Source organism: Eubalaena glacialis, chromosome 19, assembly GCF_028564815.1.
Source record: "Eubalaena glacialis isolate mEubGla1 chromosome 19, mEubGla1.1.hap2.+ XY, whole genome shotgun sequence".
Taxonomy (NCBI): Eukaryota; Metazoa; Chordata; class Mammalia; order Artiodactyla; family Balaenidae; genus Eubalaena; species Eubalaena glacialis.
In genome coordinates, this window is record NC_083734.1 from 15,890,537 (window position 1) to 15,912,069 (window position 21,533).

General features: G+C 35.6%; 1 protein-coding gene across 2 annotated transcripts in view; it reads right to left on the minus strand.

Moving 5' to 3' along the window:
* Nucleotides 1-21,533, minus strand: part of NSRP1 (nuclear speckle splicing regulatory protein 1) — a 60,932-nt gene that overhangs the window by 39,132 nt on the left and 267 nt on the right. Inside the window, exons 2-3 of one of the 2 annotated variants that reach the window (XM_061175303.1) lie at nucleotides 21,289-21,355; nucleotides 20,457-20,550 (exon numbers count right to left, since the gene is read on the minus strand). Coding sequence is in view for 1 of the 2 variants with exons in the window: in XM_061175302.1 (XP_061031285.1) it covers nucleotides 20,457-20,550 (94 nt within the window). In the remaining variant the exon portion in view is untranslated. The remainder of the gene's footprint in view (nucleotides 1-20,456; nucleotides 20,551-21,288; nucleotides 21,356-21,533) is intronic. The other variant, XM_061175302.1, reaches the window with a different exon arrangement.

The window sequence follows — 21,533 nt, forward strand, 5'->3', positions numbered from 1 at the left end:
AATGATGACTAAAAAGGGTGCAATGAGATTGTATAGAAACCAAATAAAACAATAATAATGCAAAAATATAATTATGGTTATTACTGCCTTCTTCATAGAAAATTTTTCTAATATAATGGTTCTTAGTTAATGGCCACAGCCCAAAATGAAGATCAAGATTCTATTAAAAAGTCACAAAAAAGCCAGGCTACCAAATACAGTCTAATACAAAGTGCAATGGAGACAGCACAAGTAACTTTCAGATGACTAATGATTAATGATGACAGTTATTCTACACAAAGAAGATATCATTTTTATTGTAGCAATATAGCTACCATTTATTATACTTCTATTCTGTGCCACGCACCGTACTAGGCACTTAAGGTACCGCTAATTCTTAAAATAAACGTTTAGATATTATAGAGATTTTCTTTAATGTGGAACTAAAACTAAAAAGATTAAACAATCTGCTCAAGATCTCAGAGCTAGGAAAGCAATGCAAAGTTTCTGGTTTAAGTTGGCAAATTAATACATGCTGCGCTCCAATAAAGACGTTAAAAAAAAAAAAAAACACGCTGCAGCCTCCTGCTCTTCCAAACCCTTAGAATGACAGAAAAGAAATCCAAAATTATGCTGGAAAACAAGAAAGGGTGCTTTCAATAGACTGGAAACTTGAGGAAGATAGAAGACTAGAAACCAAACTGCCCAGAGGCTGAATGCTAGAAAAGATGGGAATGGTTCCAAGGGCACTACATGTTCTGAGGTAAGGGATACAAAGAGCAGCAGAAGACAAAGATAAATTAACTGGGGTTTTTGCATTAGAAGCAGCAATGCAGGTGATCCTTACATGCTGCCTTTCTTGGAAAAGGTAAATAAAAAGATTCACTTCTGCCCTTAATTGAGAATAGTGAACGTAGGAGCTTGAGTTAGCCTGGTGAAATTTTTATAATACCAAGGATAAAGAGAAAAATCCTAACACCTAAGAAGGAAGCTGGGAGTGAAAATTACTTACAAAGAATCAGACTGACATCAGGTGCCTCCATTTGGAAATAGTGGATATAAAAGGAAAACAAAGTGTTATTTTAAAGTTCTGAAGGAAAGTAATTTTGAACTTGGAATTCTGTATGTAGCCAAACTATCTTTCAAGAGTGAAGGCAAAATAAAGACATCTGGAGATCTGCAAGGATTCAAAGATTATCACCCACAGATACTCTCTAAAAGAATTACTTGAGAAAATACTAATGGAAGTACAAACAAAGAAGCAGGATGCAGAAATCAACAATGCATGTACTGTTAAAAAAAATACATGCAACTAAAATCTCAAATGTAATCAGCATAAGGTAACAGAGAAAGAGGAAAAAAGAGAAAAATGGAAGGAAGTAAAAAATTGCTGGGCTTCCCTGGTGGCACAGTGGTTAAGAATCTGCCTGCCAATGCAGGGGACACAGGTTCGAACCCTGGTCTGGGAAGATCCCACATGCTGCGGACCAACTAAGACCGTGCACCACAACTACTGAGCCTGTGCTCTAGAACCTGCGTGCCACAACTACTGAGCCCGCATGCCAGAACTACTGAAGCCCGCGTGCCTAGAGCCCATGCTCCGCAACAAGAGAAGCCACCGCAATGAAAAGCCAGTGCACCACAATGAAGAGTAGCCCCCGCTTGGACTTCCCTGGTGGCACAGTGGTTAAGAATCCGCCTGCCAATGCAGGGGACATGGATTCGATCCCTGGTCTGAGAGGATCCCACATGCCGTGGAGCACTAAGCCCGTGTGCCACAACTACTGAGCCTGAGCTCTAGAGCCCGAGAGCCACAACTACTGAGCCCATGTGCCACAACTACTGAAGCCTGTGTGCCTAGAGCCCATGCTCCCCAACAACAGAAGCCACCGCAATGAGAAGCCCGTGCACCGCAACGAAGAGTAGCCCCCACTTGCCGCAACTAGAGAAAGCCTGTGCACAGCAACGAAGACCCAATGCAGCCAAAAATAAAATAAATTAAATAAATTAAAAACAAATTGCTAAAGTTCTTGACTTGTCCAAGAGAGGATGTGAATATTCTGTTCTAAACACCATTAGAATAATTTAAGTTTAATTATTGTGCTGAAATTTTAAGGGTAAACATTAAAATAACAGAACGTAAAGCTCCCAAAGAGAAGGGTAAAATGGAACAACCACCATCACCACAGCAACAAAAACTTAATCCAACAAACAGAAGAAAAAACAATAAATATATAAGATTAATAAGAAAGCATGGTAAACAAGAGATATAAAATGACAGGAATAAGTCCAAACATCATAATCACCTATTTAAAAGACAAGAACAAAACACAGCTATATCCAAGAGATACAAAAAAAGGTAACGAATGGATGAATTCAATAAAGCTGAAAATAAAGAGATGAAGAGAGACACAGCATGAACACGCTAAAAAAAATCCAGCAAAATTAATTTAAAGAAATCTTAAATCAAGGCAAAAACGGAACAACCCATGGAGATATTAATGAATCTTTACATAATTAACATAGTTCCAAACATATAAAAATAAAATTTATTTAAAAAGAGAAATCAACAAACTGTAACCATAGTGGAAAACTACCATACCATACTCAGAGAAAAATCAAGTAGATACCAAGTGAGAAAGGGTATAGACTTGAACAATTCAGTTAAGTTTGGACAGAGAATGTAAACTCATTCCTGGGCCAGAGAGATGCAGCCTACAGTAATCAAGAGGGACTGGTAAACACTATAGCTAACCAAAGAGTACAAGCCCCACCTAAAGGCAGTCACATTTAAAAAATTTTAAAGACTGTCATGACAGACAGCCAACTTGCTTGTGTCTATTAAATAAATGAATGCACAAATATACATACAAACATGAATATATATTCATATATATGTACATAAATGTTTATTATAGTACAAGTATATGTAGTACATTAAAGAAAACAGAAAAAATTTTCATTTCAAATATACATGGATCAGTCACAAAATCTGCATTGAGCCACTAAGAAAATGTCAAGAAATTACAAAAAGCAGAAGTCACATGGACCATGCTCACAGGCAAAATGCACTAGGATTAATAATAGCAAATGGGAAGGAAAAGACCAGACTCCTGGAAATTAAAAACACAATTCTAAATGATTCTTTCATTAAAAAAAGAGAATCAAAACAAAAATTATGAACTACTTTTTAAAAAATATACAATGAGGTAGGCAAATAACAAAGCCTATGGCATGCAAAGCAGGACTATGGAAAAATTTACAGTCATTAATAAATTTCTTAGGAAACAAAAAAGATGTTCAACTGAAGAATGTAAGAGAGAACAGACTAAGAACAAAGAAAGATTATATGGAAATAACAGAGAACAAAGTAATAAAATAGAACACTAAAAGATAGTTGGATGACCAATAATCAAAAAGCTAATGCTCTGAAAAGGTAATATAATAGGTAAACTTTTGCCAGGTATGATCAAGAAAAAAGGAGAGAAATAGCAAACAACATCAGGGAAAAAAAAGAGACATAATTACAAATGCAGAAGAGATTTTTAGAAAGCATTTTAACTATTATTAAAATGCTCTACAAATATAATTTGAATCCCTAGAAAAATGAATGACTACTTAGGAAAATACAAATAACCAAAATTAGCTGAAAATGTAGAAATTGGAACAGATTTAAAAAAGGAAGAAATTGAAATAGTCAATGACCAAATGCAAAATATCACTGTGCATTTTAGAATATTTTAAAGGAACATATTTTCTCTGTTAAATGTTCTAAAGCAGAGGCTCTAAGATGTTTTGGTCTCAGGAAACTTTTACACTCAAAATTATTTAGGACCCAAAGAGCTTTTGTTTATATGAGTTATACCTATCAATATTTACCACATTAGAAAGTAAAACAGAAAATTTTAAATACTTATTTCATTGAAAAACAGCAATAAACTCATTTCATACTAACCACAGTCTTATGAAAAAAAAACTGTACTTTACCAAAAAAATTTAGTAAGAAGAGTGGTGGTGTTTTATATTTTTGCAAGTCTATTTAGCAGAAGACTGTTGGGTTTTCTCATACTGCTCTGTGTTCAATTTGTTGCAATTCACATGTACTGCAGTATCTAGGAAACTCCACTGTACATTTGTAAGAAAATGAGAGTAAAAAAGGCAAACAACGTCTTAGTGTTATGATGAAAATAGTTTTGACTTTGCAGACCTCATGAAAGGATCTTGAGGACATCTAGGGGCCTCCATATTACAACTGGAGAGCCACTGCTCTAGAAAAGAAAAAAAAGATGGAAAGCTACACCAACACCAGGTAAGAACAGAACAAGAAAACTAGGTCAGTGTGACTTAAGAGCAAATACTTACCTTATAACATACACAAAAATTAACTAAAAATGTATCAAAGACCTGTACCTAAGAGTTGAGACTCTTGGAAGAAAACGGGAAAAGCTTCATGACACTGGATTTGGCAATGATTTACTGGATATGACACCAAAAGCACAGACAACAAAAGAAAATGTGATAAACTGGGCTTCAACAAAATTTAAAATTTTTGTGTATCAAAGGACACTATCAACAGAGTGAGAAAGCAACCCATGGAATAGAAGAAAATATTCACAAGTCATATATCTGATAAGGGATTGATAACCAGAATAAACTCCTACAACTTAACAACAAAAAAAAACCCCCGAACTACCCAATTTAATAATGGGCAAAGGACTTGAACAGACATTTCTCTAAAATAGATCTACAAATGACCAATAAGCATATGAAAAGATGCTCAACAACATCCGTTATCAGGGAAATGCAATCAAAAACACAATGAGATATTACTTCACTACCATGAGAATAGCTATTATCAAAAAAATAGTCAATAACTATTGAAAGGATTGGAAAGGATGTGGAGAAACTGGAACCACTGTTCATTGCTGGCAGAAATGTAAAATGGTACAGCCACTGTGGAAAACAATATGGTGGTTCCTCAAAAACACAGAATTACCGTATGATCCAACAGTCCTGCTTGGGTATATACTCAAAAGAAGTGAAAGCAGGGAGTCAAAAGATACTTGTACACAAATGTCATAGTGGCATTACTCACAATAGTCAAAAGCTGGAAAAAACCCAAGTGTCCATGACAGATGAATGGATAAGCAAAATGTGTTATATACATACAATGGAATGTTATGCAGCCTTAAAAAGGAAGGAAATTCTGACGTGCTACAGCATGGATGAACCTTGAGGACATTATGCTAAGTGAAATAAGCTGGTCACAAAAAGACAAATACTGTATGATTCCACTTATATGTGGTAAGAAGAGTAGTCAAATTCATAAAAGTGCAATGGTGGTTTCCAGGAGCTAGGGGGAGGAGGAAATGCCTAATAAAAATTTCTGGCAATCCAGAGTTACTGACCAACTTTTCACTAATTTATCCTGCATTAAGAAACATGAAAATCTCATGGCTTACAACACAAGGTTTATTTCTTGCTCATACTACCTATCTGCAACATGCTGTTCATATGGCAAAGGGAAAAAAAAAGCAATGGCTAAATCAGGATATAGCTTATCACTTCCATTCACATTCCACACTCCTCGAAACAAGTCTCATGAATAAGCCTAGTATCAAGGGGCAGGAAGTATACTCTCCCAAAGGGAGAGGCATCTGATGGGAGGACTCTATAGAGATGGACCCAGTAGAGAGGGTTGCCCAATAATTGTAAGTAAGACTTGGGGATGATAAATCTACAACAAAGGGCAACTCCCTTAATTTGAAAAAAGGTATTTACCATGAACCTAGAGCAAAAATAACTATTGCTATATATCAGCAATAAATGCTTAGAAAATGTAATAAATGTAACAATAAATTTAAAAGATCCCAACCAAGCATATGAGCTATGAAGCCAATTAACTACGTCATCTTAGGCAAACTCTGCTTGTTTCTTCAACTGTGAAATGAAGATAATGACAACCTATTTCACTGATTCTAAAACAAATTTTTCACTTTAACCTCTCAGAAACTGATGACTTCTTGAAAGAACAGCTGTCACCCAGAAAGCAATAATAATGCATCAATAGTATATGAACACTTTCCAGTGTCACTTTCTGGTAACATCAAGAAAGCATCAATATCAATGTACCTTACATTTGATAAAATACAGTAATATTTAATATTATTGTGATGCTTACATGAGCTAATTCATATTAAACACTTAGAGCAGTACTTAACATATAGCAAGTTCTCAATAAATATTAGTTTTTTTATTCTTTGTCCCACTATATTTATCAAAACAGATTATGATGCTAGAGTAATTGAAATAAAATGGCATTGGAGCAGGATTAGAGAAAGAAATCAATGGAACAGAATAAACAGCCCAGGGAAAGAGACCTGCATATTTATGGGAATTTAATACATAATAAATGAATCATTTTATATCAGCGGGGAAGGCACATAATGGTAGTTCTCATCCTATCATACTCAATACCCCTCTTTTATAGGAAGTCTTTGTAAATACTCCTTATCCATAGTGAAAGAAAATGAATAGATAATATAAACACACAATTAATAGATAATATAAACACACAATTCTTAAAAGTTATACATACACACACCCATTTCTTCTTTCTAACCCAGTTTTGGATACACACATACATCCTTACAGAACTAAAAAAATAAAGGGAAATTAATTTATAGGAGAATAATATATACTGTATTTCAATATATAAATGCATAACCACATTAGAAGACAGTAAGTTGTCAAATGCTTCTAACAGGCAGAATCACTGTAATCACCATTAATGCTACAGATACAAATGCTGACTGTAGAACTGGTGACTCAAATACCACAAGTGACACTGGGGACAGTGACCTGATTTTCTTAAATGGCGAACTCTTGGTAAAGTTCTACACAGAATAGGATACAATCTTCACTTAATCTATAAGACAGTCAAAAATAGGGGAAAATTTAGCCACATAAAAATAATACTTTTTAAAAGTATTTTAAGTTTTATTTTATTTTTGGGAATTCCCTGGTGGTCCAGTGGTTAGGACTCCGTGCTTCCACTGCAGGGGGACCAGGTTCAATCCCTGGTCAGGGAATTAGGATCCCACAAGCTGCGTGGTGCAGCCAAAACAAAAAACAAAACAAAACAAAACTTTTATTTAATAAAAACAGAATGTGCAGGGACTTCCCTGGCGGTCCAGTGGTTAAGACTCTGTGCTTCCAATGCAGGGGGTGCGGGTTCAATCCCTGATTAGGGAACTATGATCCCACATACTGCGCAGTGAGGGTCAACCCCCACCCCCCAACCAAAAAAAAAAAATGTGCAAAACATATGTTGTGTTTATGTGTAAAAAGAACTTAGGTCCAAGGCTCATAAAATTATAGCTTTTCATCTGTACACATGTTCAGAGGGATTTCACCTATGTGAATGGGGGTAATGAGAGGAAGAATATTTACAATTCCTGGCCCACATCAAACTGTTGTCAATATACTCTCTCTCAATAACTGTGATAAGTAAAAGCCACTCCATAAGTTTCTTAATGCCTCTCTTGAAGTGCTGAAAACCCCTGGAATAAGACTGTTCAAAAAAAAACCTGAACAACTAGATATCCATTTTGTTGAAAATTAATAGACCCATCTCCTCAAAACATTCCTAAATCACTGGAAGGCAGAGTTGTGTAATTTCACATGATAAAAACTACATCTCAACATAAGCTTGTGTTCCTTTTCCAACTAGTAAACAAGTTGACTCTGAAGTCTCTAGCTCTGCCCAATTCCTCAACTAACCCTTTTTCCATTGCTCTCTCAAACTTTTAAAACTCCATTACAAACAAACTGCCTCTCAGAGGCAGTACATTATCATGTTTAAAAGCATGGACTCTGGTAACAGGCAGATCTTCTGGGGTCAAAAACTAGCTCTATTACCTAAGTACTCTGTGTGTGATATAGGTTAATTAACTTCTTGACACCTCAGATTCCTTAGCATAAAATCTCCCCTTTTCCTTCAGCTTCTTCCATTTTAAACATGTACAAAACATCTTCATCCTAAGAAAACAAAAACAAAAAGGAAATTTCCACCAACTCTACCATTATTCCTTCTATCAACTCCGTCTCCTCTCTTCCTGGTCAAACTCTTTCAAAATAAAACCATGAATTAAATCAAAGAAGTTAATGATCACATAATAGAACAATAAAAGGGATGGAAAGGGAGACTGAAGAACTAAGAAAATACACCAAGGACTAAAACAACACCACTAGAGCCAACAAATAAATTAGAAACAGCAAAAAAACAGAAAAGATGTAACTGAAATACTGACAAAGGTTTAAGATGATCATCTTTGATGCAGAGAAAAAGACAAAGATTGAGTAATTCCTCCAAATATCTGTTTAACTCTCTCATCTTACCCAACTCTACTTTTTCTTGGAACTTGTCATCTTCTAAATTAACATGTAATTTACTAATCTGTTAGGTTAACTATTTATCACCTCTCCTCCTCCCACTAGAATGTAAGCTCCAGAAAGGCAGTGGCTTTGTTTTGTTTCACTGGCACAGAGCAGGGAATCACTAAATAGTTGAATGAACTAATGAACGCATGATGATATGGAAGACAAAGGTGATCCTCCAAAAAGATAAAAGATAAAAAGCAAATGAATCAGAAAAAGTATTGACATGATGACGATAAATTTCTATGAAATGAAGGAATAGTTAAATATTTAGGTAAAAAACAACAATGTATTCCAGAAAAAGTAATTCAAAATGATTTGCACCAAAACACATTGAACTTAAAGGATATAAAGAAAATACTCACCAGCTGTCCAAGCCAATAAAAAAGTAAGTCATCAAAAGTGGGATAAAATAACTACAGTATTTTACTTCCTCATAAAAATACTCAGTGCCAGGGAAAATAACTACAGTCTACAAAGTTTTGAAATAAATTGTTATTCTAGAAATTCTACAACCATTCAGATAGATTATTTAGGTGACAAAAGCAACAGGAAATCAATCATTCCTTAACAATTAAGAATTTAGGAAATAATGCCCCTATAAGCACATGTTGAAACACTATGGGACAATGAAATTAAGCTGAAGACCTCAGAAATGGAAAGCACCGGTAAAAGGACTAGTAGAGTGCACTGAATTAAATTAAATAAAAAAACAAGGAATACAAAATACAGGAATACAAAAATGATTTAACTTCAAAAAATTAATGTAAACTCACATTGATGCTAAAAAATTAAAATTTAAAACCATTTATGGGGCTTCCCTGGTGGCGCAGTGGTTGAGAATCTGCCTGCTAATGCAGGGGACACGGGTTCGAGCCCTGGTCTAGGAAGATCCCACATGCCGCGGAGTGACTAAGCCTGTGAACCACAACTACTGAGCCTGCGCGTCTGGAGCCTGTGCTCCGCAACAAGAGAGGCCGCAACGGTGAGAGGCCCGCGCACCGCGATGAAGAGTGGCCCCCGCTCGCCGCAACTGGAGAAAGCCCTCACACAGAAACGAAGACCCAACACAGCCAAAAATAAATATAAATAAATAAATAAATAGAAATTAAAAAAAAAAAACCATTTATGATAAAAATTCGTAGTAAACTAGAAATAGTAGCTAAAATGTAAAGCGAACACCACACTTGAGAAATTTTATAAGCAATTTCCATTAAAGTCAGGAATGTAACAAAGTTTCTATCACTGCCCCTCTCTCTATATTGTAGTTTTCAGACAACATAATAAGACACACTCATAATCACACCAAAAAATAAAAAATATGAGGTAAAAGAATAGAAAAGAGACAAAATTATCCTTATTTACAGACACTATGTCTACAAAGGAAATTCAAAAGAATCATCAGGTAAACTATTAGAACTATATAGGTACTAGAATTAAATCAACAATAACAAAAAATCAGAAGCTTTTACACATACTAGTAATAATAAATTAGAAAAAATCCCCTTATACGATAACAAGGGCTACAAGGTACCTAGAAATAAATCCAACAAAAGGTGGGTGTGACCCTCATGGAAGAAACGATAAAACTGTACTAAAGGACATATAAAACACCTGAACAAATTAAGAAGTATGCTATCTTTATATATGAAAAGAGTGAAATATTAAAATATCAATTCTCTTCTAAACTAATCTATAAATTCAATGCAATTCCAATTAAAATCCCTAGTTTTATTATGAAACTGAAGGTGACACTAAAACACACTTAAATGACTTAAGGCAATTTTAAAGAATAAGATAGAGCACTACAGTAGAGAACAGGCTGAACAGAACAGCAAGACAATGAATGACTCTGCAGATCAAAAATGAAGATTTTGGTCTTTAAGAGCAATGGGAAGTCAACAGTGATTTTAAAACAAGTAAGACGACTTTGTCAAAAGTGTGCAAAAATGTATTGGAGAGGCTCAAAAGACAACCTGGGATGTCACTGAAAATGGTGGTATGGACCTAACAGAAATTCTCTTCTCCGAAACAGCATAAAAATACTGGCAAAAAAGGTCAGAATCAGCTTTTTTAGAACTCTGGAAATTAACCAAAGGCTTACAGTAGCCCAGGGAGCATTTATTCAAGAACAACTGAATCTTGGTAAGAACTTTGTGGTGTTTTAACTTGCCCTATTTCCATCATCCCCTCCCTAGTGCCATGGTAGCCTAAAAACAAGAGACCACAATCATAGTACTGCAGAAAAATCAGCAGTCTGGCAGCCATTGCAAAGGGCAGATGAGGTTCCTTGAAAACCTCATCCCAGAGAATTATTGGACCTGTCTGGTGGTTCCCTGGAAGACACCACTCACAAGGCTGTCTTTACCTGACTTGACAGAGTTGCTGATGTAAAACAGCCTTTTCCCTGGGGGTATCTGTCAAAAACAATCAAAGACAACTGTTGAACCTCAGGGTGGCCTGAGGCAGTGGGTAACAGTTTTAACAGTTGGGGAAAACAACCCGTTAACCAAAAAGCTTAAAAAGAAGAAAAGCAGAGGAACAGAATGTCCATATGGGCTTGAAATCTCCAAAATATTCCTAGGGATCATGAAGATCACATGCATACACAGACCTTTGAGCATGATCAGGAAAGACCTAAGAAGGTCCTAAACTCTCAAGACAGATCTTGAGGACTGACATCGGGCTCTGCACAAGCAAGAAGTGAAGGATAAGGCAAAGTTGTAAAATGCCTGGCTATGTGTTGAAGGCATACCCCAACATGCACACAGAGTCCCTTGGCAGATTTGTGACTTATTAGTTACAGGTGTTTAAGGAAGTCTCTATCAGCTCATTAGCTGACCACTAAGCTAACCAAGCAGACTTCAGTGGCCACACACAACAATGAATACAGACTTTAAGAATTACTTCAGGGAATTCCCTGGCAGTCCAGTGGTTGAGACTCGGCACTTTCACTGCCGTGGGCCCAGATTCAATCCCTGGTCCAGGAACTAAGATCCCACAAGCCACGTGGTGTATCCAAAAAAACCAAAACCCAAAACAAAAACAATTAGCTCAGAAAAGTCACTAAGCAAAAAACAACAACCAAAAACACCCAGCAAAAACAACCAACCTTGGGAAGAGGGGAAGCTCTGATTTCCACAGTTGCCATTTCTATTATTTTAAATGTTCAGTTTTCAACCCCAATTTATGAGACATACAAAGAAACAAGAAAGTACGGTCCACACACAGAATAAACGCATTCAATGAACTAAAGGAAACTGTCTAAAAAACTAAAGAAAAGTATGAGAATATCTCACCAAATTGAGAACACCAATAAAAAGAATTTACAAAAAAAAAAACCTCAGGAGTTGAAAATACAACAATGTGCATTATATCTCAGACAAAGAAGATTTTTAAAAAATAATTCACCCATGTGTCAACATAAGTAAATCTGGCTAAACAGATTTAACCAGAGATTCACAAAGCAACTTTACATCTATGAGGGCACATGATTAATACCACCATTTCTTTCCTAGAAAAGAACAAAAATTCCTACTTCATCTCATCTTCATAATCTGGATGATCTCAGCCACTTCAGTAACGCTCTTATCCTACTGGCATAAGAAGAACAGAATCCTCTTGCTGTCGCTCCCACTCCTCACAAAATTCTATCATTTAATGTTGTCCTTTGCTCTCTTCTTGCATTTTCTTACATATCCATTTCACTCACGGATAGCAGGTTAAGGGATGAATTTTTAGCAAAGCTACACAATTACTTAAAATCTCTCACTGCTTATACTGCTATTAGATATATTCAGTATCATGAATCTCTAGGAATTCAGTTTAGTAGCATATGATAAAAGCGTAAAAAATTCTTAGCCATCATTAAAATAACCCAAATTTCCTGCCATTTTCACAAATAATATGCTTTGTCATGTCTATATAAAACTGTCATTTTATTCAAACTATACCAGACTATCTCCAGAGAAATAGGAAATTATGAGACTGATAACTGATGAAAAACTGCAGCTGAAACACTTCCTTGATTCAGATGTACTATAATGTTCAGAGAGATTAAAATTTTAACTTTTTCTTACCATTAGCAAGCCAAACAGGTTTCCAATGAAAAAAGGACTCATTTTAGGAAAAACTGACTTATGAAGACTACTTCAGTTATTCAAGAAAGTGTTTTTATTTTTTTTTAGCTGGGGGAACTATTTATTTATTTATTTATTGGCCACGCAGCATGTGGGATCTTAGTTCCCCGACCAGGGATCGAACACACACCCCTTGCATTGGGAGCATGGAGTCTTAACCACTGGACTACCAGGGAAGTCCCAAGAAAGTGTTTTTAAAAGACTGGAGTTGGGACTTCCCTGGTGGTGCAGTCGTTAAGAATCCACCTGCCAATGCAGGGGACACAGGTTTGAGCCCTGGTCCAGAAGATCCCACATGCTGTGGAGCAACTAAGCCCATAAGCCCGTGAACCACAACTACTGAGCCTGCACTCTAGAGCCCGTGAGCCACAACTACTGAGCCCACGTGCCACAACTACTGAAGCCCATGCGCCTAGAGCCCATGCTCTGCCACAAGAGAAGCCACTGCAATGAGAAGCCCATGCACCGCAACCAAGAGTAGCCCCTGCTCGCCGCAACTAGAGAAAGCCCACATGCAGCAACGAAGACCCAACTCAGCCAAAAAATAAATTAAAAAAAAATTAAAGACCTAACTGCTTCTACAAAAAAATAAATAAATAAAAGATAAAAGCCTGGAGTTAAAGTGGTGAAAGATTAAGAAATAGGAATAACCCTCCCAGACTGCAAACAATACTACAAAGCTACAGTGATCAAAACAGTGTGTTATTGGCACAAACACAGACATATGGATCAACAGAACAGAATAGAGAGCTCAGAAATATACACACACACCTACAGTCAATTAATCTTCAACAAAGGAAGCAAGAATATAAAATGGGAAAAAGACAGTCTCTTCAGTAAACGGTGCTGGGAAAGTTGGACAGCTGCATGTAAATCAATGAAGTTAGAACACACCCTCACACCATGCACAAAAATAAACTCGAAATGGCTTAAAGACTTCAACACAAGATATGACACCATAAAGCTCCTAGACGAAATCATAAGCAAAACATTCTCTGACATAAATCATACCAACGTTTCCTTAGGTCAGTCTCCCAAGGCAATAGAAATAAAAACAAAAATAAACAAATGGGACCTAATCAAACTTACAAGCTTTTGCACAGCAAAGGAAACCATAAGCAAAACGAAAAGACAACCTACAGAATGGGAGAAAATATTTGCAAATGATGCAACCAACAAGGGTTTAATCTCCAAAATATATAAACAGTTCATACAACTCAACAACAACAACAAAACAAACAACCCAATTGAAAAATCAGCAGAAGACCTAAATAGACATTTCTCCAAAGAAGACTTACAGATGGCCCTAGGCACATGAAAAGGTGCTCAACATCACTAATTATTAGAGAAATGCAAATCAAAACTACAATGAGGTACCACTTCATACCAGTCAGAATGGCCATCATTAAAAAATCTACAAATAACAAGTGCTGGAGAGGCTACGGAGAAAAGGGGACCCTCCTACTCTGTTGGTGGGAATGTAAGTTGGTACAGCCACTATGGAAAACAGTATGGAAGTTCCTCAGAAAACTAAAAATAGAACTACCATATGATCCAGCAATCCCACTCCTGGGCATATATATCTGGACAATACTATAATTAGAAAAGATACATGCACCCCTATGTTCATAGCAGCACTATTCACAAACAGCCAAATGTCCATCAACAGGTGAATGGATAAAGAAGATGTGGTACATATATAAAATGGAATATTACTCAGCCATAAAAAAGAATGAAATAATGCCATTTGCAGCAACACAGATAGACCTAGAGATTATCATACTAAGCAAAGTAAGTCAGAAAGAGAAAGACAAATACCATATGATATCACTTATATGTGGAATCTAAAATACGATACAAATCAACATATCTACAAAACAAAAACAGGGACTTCCCTGCTGGTCCAGTGGTTAAGACTCCGCACTCCCAATGCAGGGAGCCCGGGTTCAATCCCTGGTCAGGGAACTAGATCTCACATGCCGCAACTAAACATCCCGTATGCAGAAACGAAGATCCCACTTGCTGCAACTAAGACCCGGCACAGCCAAATAATTAAATCAATAATAAATATTTTAAAACAAAAACAAAAACAGGCTCACAGATATAGAGAACAGACTTGTGGTTGCTGGGGGGTGGGGGGGGAGGGAAGGAATGGGAGTTCGGATTAGCAGAGGAAAACTATTATATATAGGATGGATAAACAACAAGGTCCTTCTGCAGGGCACAGGAAACTATATTCAATCCTGTGACAAACCAATGAAAAAGAATATACATATGTGTGTAACTGAGTCACTTTGCTGTACAGAAGAAAGTAACACAACACTGTAAATCAACTATATTTCAATAAAATTAAAAAAAAAAAAAGAAATAGTAAAAGCAATGAAAATATACCATGAAATCCGGTAATTTGCAAATGTTTCTAATTTGGGGGATATACAATTACAGTCATGTATTTTTTAAAGCACTGACTTCCTTCTGTTCTTCAAAAATTATAACAATGAAATAAATACAATTTTGAAAAAAAGAAAAAGGCTCATACTGTCACCAAAAAAACCCAAACCAATTCTCTTTTATTTTCCACTTATATATCCATATAGTTTTGTACAACCATATATACATATTCAATTTTGTATTCTGCTTATTTCATCTTCTTTCATGCTTTTAAATAGTTCCAGTACTCTCTCTCATTATGACTTCTATCAGATTAAATGTGTTATTTCCTTTTATATTTTAATATGATTTGAAAGCTAAGTATCTTACAGGAAATTCTTAAAGTTCACCATAAATTTTTCTTAAAAATTATTTTTCAATTATAAAAACTATTGTGGAAAATTTAGAAAATACAGAAAAGCATAAAAAACAAAATAACCACTCGTAAGTCCACCAAAGACAACTACCATTAATATTCTGAAATGCTCCCTTTACTCTTTTTTCCTTTCATTTTATTTTATAACAATTCTGTAATATACACTGCACCTCACTTTACTTAGCCATGCTTTCACTGTTGAAAGTTGGACTGGTTCTAAGTTTTTACTATCATAAACAACCCTGAAATAAAGACTTCTGAATACCTATAAATCCTGAATGCAAACTTCTGACAACTTCCTCAGGAGAGAATTTTAGAAGGGAAAATTCTGGCACAGCCTCTGTCTTCTGATTGATACAGTGGGTTAAATATACTTGATTCTTAAAGGATTGATATGAATTGCAAAACTGCCTTCCAAAAAGGGGCAATGATTTACAAGAACAAAATTTTGAATTTCAGAATTTCCCATTTCACCAAAACCTTGCCATTATCATTTTTTAAAGTATTTTTTAACATAGTAAAAAAAAATGGCAGCTTACTGTTGCCCTAATTTACATTTCTTAGATATACTAAGATTAAATATTTTTAATGTTTATTAGATATTTCCATTTCTTCTATATTTCTCTATGTGTTTTCCTTAGTTTTCTGCTGGGGTTTTAATGTTTTTCTTATAGTTTTTGTAACTGTTCTATAGTTTATGAAGATGAAAGCTTAACCTATAAAAGGACTATACCATGGCTTCTGAGTACTCAAAGTGCAATTACCATCATCCACCATTTATCTAACATATTTGATATATACACAAAAAACTAAATTAATGAACTTAAGCTATCTATTTTAACTTAATATTCTCTTTTAAAGAGATCAAGAAGTTTTGCATCTTTATCCAACAGCGACAATTCTCAGGTCGTATGGATCATACCTCTTCATGGCATATGAATTATACTACAAAACTGGATCTCACAAGATTATTATTATCTAGAAATGAGCATTTCAATTGCCAAGACTAAAAGAAAAATTCATTATGTTCTGCAAAATGAGCAAGCATTTATCACGGAGAAATATCTAAAAGGAAGTTCCATGTTTGTCATGCAACATCTATTTTAGTCACTAGCCACTTTATAACACTTGTGAAATACTGGTTGTCACATGTACTTTGGATAATTGTATACATCATGGGTCAGCAAGTTACAGCCAAATCTCAGCCATCCCCACTTTTGTAAATAAAGTTTTATTAGAACACATTTATTAGTCATGCTCATTCATTTACATATTATCTAATGGCTGCTTTCACACTAGGAGATCCAAGTTGACTACTTAGCTTGCAAAGCCTAAAACGTCTACTATCTGGCTCTTTACAATATAGACAGCTAAAACATCTGAGTAAATGATTTTACTCATTCTTGGAAGCCAGCACAAACATTCGGATCCTAACTCATGGAGCTCATACTCTAGTACAGTGAAAGACTTGTATGCAAATAACTTATAATACAAGGTATAAAAAGCTAAGTGCTCTAAGAAAGGTAAAGAGTGTCAGAAAAAGAAAGAGTCTTTCCAGTGGGGAAAATCTTGAAGGAAGCAACTTTTGCACTGGGTTTTAAAGGATGGCTATAATTTGGACATATAGGATGGAGAGACTTCCAGTGTGAAGAAAAGTAGAGTTGTGAAAGAATACAAACATTAACAGTGTACTTTGCATGGAGAAGCACAGTTAGGAGAAAATGCTAATAAGTCCTTTGAAGCCAAAGCATAGGGAAGGCTTTCAATGTCAGAATGAGCAGTTTAGATTTTAAATACAATTAGGTTCAAGAGTAAGGAAGTTAACAGTGATTAGAACTGTGCTTTAGGAAGACCAATCTATCAACAGTATTTGAAATGAATTTGAGGAGAGAGAGGTGATAAGGAAATTGTTACAAAGCTATAATAATCCATGACAGAAGTAATGAAGGTGGTGGCAATGGGACTGGAAAGAGAGGAGGGACTGGAAAAAAATGAAACAAACACACTACTATCTTAGCAAAACCACTCAAACACTTATTATCAGACAGCAGCATTTGGATATAATATAAACCTTATTCATATGGGGTAAAAACTCTTCATCTCCTCTACCTCTGAACAAAATGATAATTGTTTCTATTTAGTTCTGATAATTTCAAAAAGAGGGACTATTTAAATAATAATTTAAAGTGCTGGACTACCACTTTCTCCCATTTTTAAACTAACTCTGGATACAAACACACATTGAAACAGAATTCGTTTGCTAGGGCTCCCTCTGCTTGACTACTGGAATAAAAGTCTGATCTTAAATTTGGGCTCTTAGTTGCTTCTGCTGAATTCCTGAAAATAAGAATAGTTGGATTTGCTTCAGAAGCTCCTCGCCAGGTTTATCAAATGCCCTCCTCAGGAGGGGAAACATAAAATATCTTTCTCTGTATTTTCCAAAACACCAATAATTTTATTGTTTCTTAACTGATTAATTTTTAAAGAGAGTTTTAGATTCACTGACATAGAGAAGAGACTTGTGGTTATCAAGGGGGAGGTGGGTGGGAGAGGAATGGATTGGGAGTTTGGGATTAGCAAATGCAAACTATTATATATAGACTGGATAAACAACAAGGTCCTACTGTATAGCACAGGAAACTATATTCAATATCCTGTGATAAACCATAATGGAAAAGAATATGAAAAAGAATGTGTGTGTGTGTGTGTGTGTGTGTGTGTGTGTGTGTGTGTGTATAAACTGAGTCACTTTGCTGTACAGCAGAAATTAACACAACATTGTAAATTAACTATATTTCAATAAAATAAATTTTTAAAAAAGAAGAGTTTTATATTCAAAGCTCACAAACATTTAAATAATATACAAGGATAAGCTGGAATTCACCAGACTGATGTTTTATAGGTAAGGAAATTATTCTAAAGACCGGTTTTATATTCTCTGCTCATTAAGAACTAAACTGCAGCTCCCTGTCAGTCGGCTTCTGGCTGGGTTCTACCAACAGAATACAAAAACAGTATATTGGAGGGTAGGAGAAAGGGAGAAGACGAGGTATTTCTCCCTGCCTTTCTCTCTACCTAAGACTGAATCTCCCAGTGGCTTCAACTCCTTTTGGAAAAGTCCAGTTCCCACCAAGTAACCCTAGCCCCTGGCCTCCAGGCCCAACTCCTACCTGTATCCCTCCATTTATCACTTCTTGCCTTTTACTACTGCTAATCTCTGGGTTGCTTCACCATCTCTTGTAGCTTCTCAAGTCTTCCATCACCCATGTAACCAATTATCTGCATTAAAGTCTCTATGTAAAAGGAAGGAGGGTGGGAGGGAGGGAGGGAAGAGCAAAATGGCCCTAGGCCTTTCTTTTCTGACTCTAGTGTACCCACCGTCCAGCTTCCACTAGCCTCATTTCACAATGGAAAAGAAACAGCAATCACATCAGTAAACTTTCTAGATCACTTGTATAAACCCATCCTTCTCAAACTGGAGTATATGTTGCTTTGCATTACATGGGTATGCCAGGATGATTTGTGTGAAACTACAAGATAACCATGTCGTATTTTTCTGTTGTGTCTACAGTGATTTTAAAAAATTATTTGTATATTAAAACAAACCACAAGGGTAGTGTCAATTCAACGGGGAAGAGCCTTCAACAAATGGTGTTGGGACAACTGGATATCCACCCACATGCAAAGAGTGAAACTGAACCCCCATCTCATAGCCGTATACAAAAATTAACTCAAAATGGATCATAGATGTAATTTTAGAACTAAAACTACAAAATTCTTAGAAGAAAACGTATGTGTAAATCTTTATGACCCTGGATTAAGCAATGGTTTCTTAGGTATGACACCAAAGCAGTAGCAACCTAAGAAAAAAAATATACTGGACTTTCTCAAAATTGAACTTTTGTACTTCAAAGGACATTATCAAGAAAGTGAAAAGATAATTCACAGAATGGGAGAAAATATTTACAAATTACATCTAATAAGCGACTTGTATCTAGAATATATAAAGGAATCTTACAACTCATAACAAAATGACAACCCAATTAAAAACTAGGCAAATGATATGAACAGACATTTCTCTAAAGATGATACATAAATGGCCAATATCTTTGGTCGTAAGTAAAATGCAAATCAAAACCACAATAAGATAGTTGTCTGGGGCATAATGTGGGGAAGCAAACTAACTGCAAAGGGGCGTGAAAGAACTTTCAGGGAAGAGAGAAATATTCTACAATACATCTTGACTGGGGCGTATGTATTTGTCAAAAGTCACCAACCTGTACACTTAAAATCCATGAGTTTTATATTCAAATTATATGTAAATTATCAACTTTTTAAAAAGTAAGCCATCTAGAGTCTATTTCTTCAACAGAAGAAAAGAAGCAAAGGATCAAATATGTTCAATTACCTAACTATGCTATTATATAATTAGTAAAAACTGAAAGAGAAGTGATTTTTTCTGCCAGAGCAAAGGAAGTACGAAACTGATACAAAGATCTTTTAGAAATACAGAAAATGACTGAAGTATTAAATAAGCACACACTTGGGGGTTTTATAAACTGCTGTAAACTGGGGATTCATAGGAAAACACTGTTTTGGCTGCTAAAACATAAAATGTTCATATTAGATGTCATTATCATCAATGCTAACTTTATACACTACCATATTACAACTGAATAATTACACTTAGCAGACACTGAGTAACCACAAAAGTAGTCTCATAAGAAACTACTTTGCTAATAAAAATTTCTAGGAAACTTGTGACATCTTAATAGCTTATTTCCAGGGATCTTTACAGCAACAGTTTTGTTATATATCAGTAGTATTGTCTGAAATTACTCTGTATAACTGCTTAAAAATAACTGAAGTTCATAGCCTTGGGGAAAAAAAATCTTAGATTATCCATGTATCACCTACAAAAAAAAAAAAAAGTAGAGCTTTCTTCTTTATTCTTTCTGATAATTCTGTAAATTATAATGCTACAGATACACTGTATTAACAAATATCTAAAGCAAGCAAAGACATAAAATTCACACGTTCAATTAAAAAAAAAAATTTCCAACAATGCAGTAGAAAAACATAGTTTCCCTTACCTCATCATCATCATCAGAATCATTCCCAAACACTGAAGGTTTTTGCAAAACAGGGTGCAACTGCTGTGCTTTCTTTGGCAAAGTAAGCCCATACCTGCATATTTTTTTTTGAAATAGAAATTACACCATTATATTTAAATGTTAAACAATAATACATCCACTACCTCTTCCAGACGAAGCTACCAAGTCAAAACATGTCATATAACCTATGAACATATAACACTGGTTCTGATTTTCAACTATCTAAAAGTTCTAATATGCGCTAAGATTTTATAATTATTACTCTAAGTGATTATTTGTGGGCCAAAATCAAAATACCATTTTAATCAAAGAAGGGAAGTGAATGAAGAGTTCAGAAATGTTTTAGATGGTGAAATGATAGCAAGGTTTTAAAAAGAACATGTTAGTGGAAAGCTCAGTTGATGTCCACTAAAAATAAAAACGCTCTAAATTATCGTTGTGATCTAACAAGAGTCAAGAAAATACTTTTTTTTTTCCTACTGGGTACACAATTTTAAAGAAGTTACTGGATAAAGGTTAATGTCACCCATGAAAATTTTTTAAAAGATTACATTAACTGAGAAACCCAAGTAGCCACGGGGCAAATTGCCATTACACTTTATTAAGCACACTTGCTTTGTCTTGGAGCACCTGAAAGAACCATCCCATCAGATACAACTCATTTAGTTTCTCACGTTTTGGCCTTTAAGACGCAGAAATCACGGGAAGCCGCATCACAAGCGAGGATTATACATCAAAGATAAAACTTCCAAGAACATATAACATTTGTCTCTTTTGTGGCAACGTATACCCCAATTCCCTATATGCCTACCCTTTTCTGTGACTTCTCAGCACAACGTTCCTAAACCGAGAAGGGAGGGCGGTAATCAGAACTTGACCTGCCAAGTAGAACAAGGCCCTCTAAGAAAGCCAGGAATTGTCTCTCTTCTCATTGCCCCTGAAAGCATCCAACCGGGGAGAAACTCAAGCGCGGGGTAGGAAGCAAGACTGAGGGGCCTCAGACCGAGCTTTTGGAAAATAGAAAAGTCTCGCTCTCTGCCCCTCAGCCTAACTTCC